At 34.5% G+C, this 8,916-nt stretch overlaps 1 protein-coding gene across 1 annotated transcript in view; it reads right to left on the reverse strand.

The window, feature by feature from the left end:
* Window positions 1–8,916, reverse strand: part of LOC107594755 (A-kinase anchor protein 13-like) — a 72,700-nt gene that overhangs the window by 19,240 nt on the left and 44,544 nt on the right. Inside the window, 6 exon segments of the mRNA XM_016284929.1 lie at window positions 1,701–1,791; window positions 1,793–1,807; window positions 1,915–1,957; window positions 4,386–4,488; window positions 4,633–4,819; window positions 6,879–6,976. Of these exon segments, the coding sequence (XP_016140415.1) occupies window positions 1,701–1,791; window positions 1,793–1,807; window positions 1,915–1,957; window positions 4,386–4,488; window positions 4,633–4,819; window positions 6,879–6,976 (537 nt within the window).

An 8,916-nucleotide genomic window follows, 5' to 3' on the forward strand; every position in this document is an offset into this window, starting at 1 on the left:
TTCAAGGTCCAGAAAAGTACCAAGATGATCGACAAAGTAGTCCGTGTGATATCAGTGGTTCAACTGTAAAGTTACGAAGCTATGAGAATACTTTTTTGCACCGCCACAAGCTCGCGCCATGGTACTGTCGTGAACGCTCGTCCAAAGTGACGCATTAGAGATGAAAATGCGGAATAAAGTAGTTGTTTTCTTTGCGCAAAAAAAGTATTCTCGTAGCTTCGTAACTTTACAGTAGAACCACTGATGTCACACGGACTACTTTGTCGATCATCTTGGTACTTTTCTGGACCTTGATCGTGGTAGTTACCTTGCTGTCTATGGGAGGGTCAGAGAGCGCTCATATTTCATCAAAAATATCTTAAATTGTGTTCCGAAGATGAACGAAGGTCTTACGGGTTTGGAACAACACGAGGGTGAGTAATTAATGACAGAATTTTCATTTTTGGGTGAACTAACCCTTTAAGCAACTGTACAGAAACAACCATTTTTGGCAATAAAAATCTAAAGTAACAAATACCATCTGGTTTATTCTAAACTTTAAATATTCATTAAATTACACACAGTTGAAGCAGCATAAATAAAAACTACTGTCAATAATGTGTCAGTTGTGGATGAAATGCACTAAAAAGACAATCACTATGACAAATAAACAGTGAGCAAGTCACTGTTAGGCAACTAAGGAGTTAACCATTTCAGAAAATGTGAACACCTAGAAGTGTGAAGAGAGAAAAAAACACAAGACAAACCACAACAAAAAGTCAACGGGGCAAATCATCGCTCAGTGACTGAGATTCGGCCTACCTCTTCTCCCTTCAAGGTCCTTATCATCTGATAGCGGCCCTGCACCTCGCAAAACTTTCTATATAACATTACTGTAGGAGCCAGAGCCTTTGCAAGACTCTCGACCGAGACCAGAAGTTCAGCATCACCTCAGATTCAGGAGGAAGCGATCCAACTCGAGCTGGGAGGTGCTGTGACTCTTACTTCCTTTTTATTACACTGCTGTCGCTGGTCTAAGAACGGCAAAGTGCTGATGAAATCTGTCTCTTTTATTTTTAATTTTTTTGCAAAAACACCCTTATCTAATCATTTATAGCCAATAGATGAAAGCCTTTCAGGGTTAAATTGAATGTTTAAAAGTGCATTTAACTCCAAAATGCCTGTATGTAGCAGATTAATTAATTTTAATGCTTCATTTTACATAGCACAAAATATGAAAACGTGAAACTAGGCCAATAGGCCTTGAAATTAGAGTGCTGAATGACTTTTGTGAAGTTTAGAGTATTAATAGGAGGTCAATTCAGAAATGCTATATGTAAAATAGCCTAAAAAATACATATTTTTTTTAAATCAACATATAAAATATTATTCAAAAAAATTACTCCTTTTGTGCCCCACTTCACATTATGTCTCTGCAGTTTGTAAATAAAGTACTGGCCCTTAAAAAAGGGTAAAATGCTGAGCTAACAGTAAAGAATGAAACACTACCGTGCCTCCACTTCCTGTCTTATTTCCTCTAATGCTCAGAAAGAACCTGACACCATTTACTTCTTCATTCATTTTAGTACTATGGTAAATTCCTGTCTTCAGTTGACTGACTGGGTGATAATTTACACCCAGTCATCAGTAAGAATGAAACAGATGATCTAATCTACATTTTTGGTAGAGAGGAAATAACTTGACTACAAAAGTTGACTTACTCTGGCTTTCTTGTACATTTTGTTCTTCAAGTAGCTGAACGTCCGGCTCACTTTGGTGGTACTTTTTTCAAAATCTCCTTTTAAAGGTCCACTCCTCCTCTGTGATGCTAAAAAAGAAAAGAAAAATCAAGATATAAATACATGCATTACTCTGCTTCCAGTGTTTCCAAAAATGCCAAAATGAAATGAGCCAAAATAGTCATGGGTGTCCAACCTGTATCCCATTGAACTGGTGGTACTGGTGAATGACGTCATGCCTACAAGTACAATGATGGAGTCAAATTAGCATCGCCAACAACAAACAGCCTCGTCGCCCCGTGATAGAGCCTGATTTATGTACACATGCAAAACCGTCTTTTTGCAAAAAGAGTTAGTGCTTGGTCAAGCAACTCGACCAGATTAAAATGACTCGTGGTGCCATGAACATGCTACGTGCAAGACCATTTTAATCGATATGGAGTTTTTGAAACTATATCATATAAAATGTATATCATGAAATCATATTGTTATTATTGCGAGAAATTTCCCAGCATTCTTTATTGATTCTCAAAAAAAGTATATATATACACTTTATTAAGAAAAATAAATAATAATAATAAAATAAATTTTTTTACCAAAACCAAAATTAATGTTTTCATGAAAACTGAAACCGAGAATAAAATGTTGGTAATTAAATTTGTGTAATTAGGTAATGAACTCAAAATGTTTTTCAGGGTGTCATGTTCTCATTAGGTGAAAAATTATGTTTTTTGTCTACAAGCTGCCTCTCTATATTTCAGCTGAACAAATTGTACATATTGCTACTCTAGCTTCATGGTCATGGTGAAGTGCATTCACACTGTTGACATGTTTACTTGTTGTAGTGTACACGAAATAGATGGCGATACAATCAAAATGCATCATTAAAGAAATTCTAATTAAATATCACTGTTTTGGTCAATGATTTCAGCTTCAATTATTTTGGTCAAAACTGAAAATTTGTTTTGATTGCATATTTTTGGTACAGGACTACATATGATAGCGCTCTTTTATTATATGGAGGATCAGACTGACATTTTTTTTATTTATTAACTGAGGAAAAATATATTTGAAAATAATGTGCATTATTCAATTTTATATAACATGAAACACCAAGTTTCAAATAGATATTTTGAAAGCTATGCTTTCAAACTGAATTTTTATTTTTTGGGGTGAATTATTCCTTTTATAATATGTGTTTAAAAACCCAAAAACTGAGTTGAAAACTGATTCAGAAAATGTATTGCTCTATTTGAGGTACAGGTTTCAAAGGTGACTAGCATATTTCATCTATCTCTACATCTACTGCGAATCACAGGACATCGTCTAGGGACGAGATGCTGGAGGTTACTATACTGAAGATGCTATTATCCAGTTCTCACTGCAACTTACTTATGATGTCCTCCTCATCACTAGATGAAGAGGTGACAGCAAAGACAGTTTTAGATTTAGGGAGGATCGGTGAGCGGTTGAAGGTAAAAGAGATCTGCCTCTTTCGCCGAATCCTTCCTATCACTGGGCGGCCGCATTGGGGATGGAAAGGTCAGAGCAAGTACTTATTAAACCAGATGATTTAGGGGCCTGAGAAAAGTTTTTTGTCTACAAGCTGCCTCTCTATATTTCAGCTGAACAAATTGTACATATTGCTACTCTAGCTTCATGGTCATGGTGAAGTACGTTCACACTGTTGACATGTTTACTTGTTGTAGTGTACACGAAATACATGGCGATACAATCAAAATGCGTCAATAAAGAAATGCTAATTAAATATCACTGTTTTGGTCAATGATTTCAGCTTCAATTATTTTGGTCAAAACTGAAAATTTGTTTCGATTGCATATTTTTGGTACATGACTACATATGATAGCGCTCTTCTATTATATGGAGGATCAGACTGACATTTTTTAAATTTATTAACGGAGGAAAAATATATTTGAAAATAATGTGCATTATTCAATTTTATATAACATGAAACACCAAGTTTCAAATAGATATTTTGAAAGCTATGCTTTCAAACTGAATTATTTTTTTTTTGGGTGAATTATTTCTTTTATAATATGTGTTTAAAAACCCCTAAACTGAGTTGAAAACTGATCCAGAAAATGTATTGCTCTATTTGAGGTACAGGTTTCAAAGGTGACTAGCATATTTCATCTATCTCTACATCTACTGCGAATCACAGGACATCTTCTAGGGACGAGATGCTGGAGGTTACTATACTGAAGACGCTATTATCCAGTTCTTACTGCAACTTACTTATGATGTCCTCCTCATCACTAGATGAAGAGGTGACAGCAAAGACAGTTTTAGATTTAGGGAGGATCGGTGAGAGGTTGAAGGTAAAAGAGATCTGCCTCTTTCGCCGAATCCTTCCTATCACTGGGCGGCCGCATTGGGGATGGAAAAGTCAGAGCAAGTACTTATTAAACCAGATGATTTAGGGGCCTGAGAAATGGGTGGAGGACAACTAAAACAAACCAGATGAGGAAAACAAATCATGTTATACTGGTACCACCTGTTCGCGTACAACCTCTGAAACAAGGAATTAATTAGAAAAATCCGGTATACTGAGAGCAAAAGATGTTTCTAGCAAACAATCTGTTATATAAGCAATCTCTAGAAGCCAGAAACTGAGAAAAGAAATGGAAATAAAGCAGCTTTACTCACCATCTATGTCCCGATGGCTGATGGAAAGCATAGAGACTGATTTTGTGAGGGGGAGAGTCACAGATGGACCGCTGTGTCTGAACTGATGATACTTCCTTGATTTCTGAAATCACAAACTCAGATACTCAGTGATAAAGTTATAGAAGTACTATCAGTTCGTTTCATGTTGGCTTCAAGTAACAATTTCAAATGGTTTCTGTATTTTAACCCAAATGTCCTGATTTGGAGAAGACAGATCTTGTCTTACCTGAACAGCTGGACTGCTGCATTCTCTCAAATCAGATTCAGGACCTTCTTCTGTGAGAGACATCAGTGAGCCCCTCTCCTCACTTTCCTGCCTCTGAACCCCTCGCTGCTCCGTGGATGGACCTCCAGACTGTGGTATCCAACGTTTGCCATCCTCAATCCCTGCTGCTAGACCCTCCAAACTATAACTACAACAGAACACATCATAAAGAACCAAGTTACGCTAAGAAAAAAAAAAAGAAAAAAATTATAAAAAATAAATGCATAAATATTAAAAATGTAAAATAAATAATTATATAAAATATACTATAATAATACATAATAACAATTAAAGATAAATCATAAAAATAAATTGTAAAAAATAACAAATGATAAAAAATTATAGAAAGTCAAAAAACAAATGAAAGAAAGAAAGAAAGGCTTTGAGAGTCACCTTATTTAAAGTGATACAAAAGAAAGCAAAGCTGTGCGGTACATACTGTTTTGCAGTGTTGGAGAAAGTTACTTTTAAAAGTAATGCATTACAATATTGCGTTACTCCCTGAAAAAGTAACTAATTACGTTACTTAGTTACTTTTTATGGAAAGTAATGTTACACGTTACTTTTGCATTACTTTTCAAATCTGGGCAGGGCTTGCTTGTTTGTTTTTAATATAAAAAGCCCTTCTTTTACAAATGTAAAAGCCCTTTCACAACAAAAGTGAAATGAATATGCCTCAGGCTGAAGGAGGGCGCCACTCAAACAAATCGCATGAAGAATATGACGCAGGAAATTAAAGTTCAACACTATTCAGCAATAACAAAAATGATACACAAATGATACACATAAAGTGTCATTTTTGCTTAGTATGGATGAATTGGATCATCGAAGATCAGTAGCAAAGACATTGGTTAATAAAATGGGATTAAATACATAAATGATATTTGTGTTATTTAACATATTTAAGTATTGCAGGTTAGTATAATTTTCTCAGTTTACATTTGACAGTTTTTATTCATTTTGAGGAATACTGAATCTGTTTTTGTGCAGGTGAGATGAGTAAACACATATGCTACATGCGCAAAGCCGACCTCATACGTCATCCACCCGAAGCTGCTTCCGTTTACAACAGTGAGCGCAATCTAGTTTAAAGTGATTATTACGTTTTGAATATGGATAGTTTTCTTACAAAAATGCATCGATTCGCTACAGGAGGCCTTTGTTCACCCCCCGGAGCCGTGTGAGACACTTTTTTTTAATGGATGGGCGCTTTTTATTTAACTTCTTTTGGACTGATGCATGCAACACCCGCTGAGTGGCATTAAACAGCTTGAAATATAAGAGACAATTTTTTATATAACTCCGACTGGATTCGTCTGAAAGAAGAAAGTCATATACACCTAGGATGGCTCTGGGCTGAATAAAACACAGCCTATTTTTCATTTTTGGGTGAACTAACCCTTTAAGCCATTTCTTTTCAGTCTAGCACACGAAAATAGTGAATTTCACCAACAGAATGGCTGCTGTTAGTACGAGACACCAGGACTGATCTTAGAAGCAATGCCATAGACAAACTAAAAGCTCAAAGCAGCACACTGAATATCACAATAGCAAACCAATGCAAACTGAGAAGTGTTTTGGGATGCTAAATATATATGTGAACATACAGGTGGCTAGAATATTTCCAAATGTGGAAATCTGAACTGTATCGAGATCACAATTATTTGAAACCTCAAAATAAATAAAAACTGAATAGTTAAAAAAAAAAAACACTACACTGTACAAAAGTGAAAATGATGATTATTTCTTACTGATCTGACATTTAAAAATAACTTTGTGTTACCTATTGTAGTCATGTCAAATCAGGCATATTAAATATTATTTTACATTTCGGTGCAACAATCTTAAGGAGGTTTGTTACAAACATCCGCTTACCTGACATTCAGACCAGTTTCGAGAACAATAATGTTAGTCATCATGTAACAAACAACAAAAGAAGCTACAACAAAAACTACACCGCAAAAAGCAGCACCTCCTAAGTATCTCTGCAGGAGCACGTCTAACTTTTAAAAGCCATCATTTATCTAAGCTTTACCAAGGCTGACTGAAGCAGCACAGAATAAGGCCTAAGCAAACGCTTCACTTTGCTCTGACAAACAGGTAATGCAAATGATGATGCAAAAGCTCTTTGTGCTAGTCGGAGGGGTTGGCTCTTCAGTTGGATTTACAGGAAGCTTGCACACAACGCAGTCATACACTCGCAGTACCTGATGAGCTCTCTAATTTCTTCCAGCTCTCGACAGGGTTCACTGGGGCACCAGCTCAGACTGGCCAAAATATAGGGGGCTCTACAGGGGGACTTTAACTAAGTAAATCATTTTTTTAAAGAGTATCACGGTGTAACAGGAAAAAAAAAATATATATATATATATTATTTATTTATTTTTATTTTTTTTGATGATACAGTGTTGATTCTATGGCCGGATTATATTTGAATACCATTTATATACCATTATTAAGTTTTAATAATTTAGTTTTGTGCTTTTGTCATTTTTATTAATTTTGGGTTTTTATATATTTCTATTTAGATTTAATTGATTTTTTAATTCAGTTCATTTCAGATTTTGTCAACTTGTTTTATTTCAGTCAGTTTCCAAGGCATGGACATTTCTAATATTTGTTCAAGTTTGTTTTAAGTTTTTCGTCTAATATTTTTGTTTTGTTTTTGATAAATGAAATAAAGATATTAATATTTTCGAATAGTTTTAGTTTTAGAATAAAAATAACAACATTGATCCCGACCTCAAACAATTTTGCAAAAAAAAAAAAAAAAGCATTGTGTGTGTTTAATATTTCTATTTACCTTTCATTTATTTTTAACTCAATTTTAGAAATTTTAGTACATACAATCTTAAAGTTTTTATAAAAATGTTAATTCTTTACATTTTTTATCTAATATTTAGTAGGGGTGTATTTCTATTTAGCTTTAATTTATTTTTAATTCAGTTTTAGTTTTAGTAATTTTAGTACTTAAACTTATTTCAGTTAGCTGCAAAGGCAACATTTCTCATTTTTATTAAATGTAGTTTTTGATCTAATAATTATATTTTAGTTTTAGGTAACAATAACAAAACTAATCCTGACCTCATGACCTGACCTATTTTTGATTAACTTTTGAATTATATATGCAATTTAATATTGAAGAAATACTAAACACTAAAGTTTGAAAAGTTTGCATTGGGAAAAAAACAGTTCATAATTTCAAAATTGAACAGAGCAATAATATCATCGTATTATTAGCGTTTTTATTATTTTTAGAGCTTTTTTCCCTCAAATGTATTCTATAACACTCGTTCACGTCTGAAGTATATCTAAACTGTAAGAGTTTGTTTACCTCAAACTTGTGTGCATCTCTCAGACTGCTGTCTGTCACTTTAAAGTGAAAAAGTATGTCACTGAATCATCAGCAGGGTGAAATGAGTCTGCTAGACCGACCAAGACGCACACTCACAGACTGCTTATTTTCATCCACCCAGGCATCATGTGACACACAAACCATATGCTATGATCTCACACACCTAAACTTAAAGCAGTCGTGAGCTTCCTTGGTGTGAGGCTTTGATGAGTCTATTGTGCCGAGCGCTGGTAGCGTGAGAGACAAGGAGAAGAGGATTTGAACTTCTGACACACATCAAGGTTTTTGTCAGTGTTCTGGGGGGGGGGGGGGGGGATAAAAGCCCTCTATTCATGTGCCCCTGAAATAGCTTCTATTGAGCATGTGTGCGAGGAAGCAGAGGGGGTGGTTTATAAGCGTGTGTGTGAGTGTGCAAGAGGTTTAAAAGGGTTCTAGAGAACTTATAACCACGTGACCTAGTGGGGAAAAAAACCCTCCAGTGGATTTTAATGTTTAGGTGTCCTAAAAACCACCACCACCTGGGGGTCCATGGCATGAAAACATTTGAAATCCCCTGTGATATGGAATCACTTTTACTATTCCTCATATTTCAAGTTAGGGACTTTTCAAAGCTCTTAAACCTTGGTATTAAACTTTTATGCATGAGTCATCTTGCACATTTGTGCAGACATGAATGAAACCTCAAATGTGTGAAGCTAGATGTGTACCAATTATTTTGCCTGCTGGACCTGAAAAAAATAAATAAATAAAATAATATAACAAAATAAATAAATAAAATTAAATAAAATATATAAAAATAAAAAAATAAAAAAATATTAAAAATATAAAATAAAATGAAAAAATTTAAATAAAATAAAAAAGAAATAATATATATATATATACAGTGGGTA

This window comes from Sinocyclocheilus grahami, unplaced genomic scaffold (assembly GCF_001515645.1).
Source record: "Sinocyclocheilus grahami isolate Dianchi unplaced genomic scaffold, SAMN03320097.WGS_v1.1 scaffold190.1, whole genome shotgun sequence".
Lineage (NCBI taxonomy): Eukaryota > Metazoa > Chordata > Actinopteri > Cypriniformes > Cyprinidae > Sinocyclocheilus > Sinocyclocheilus grahami.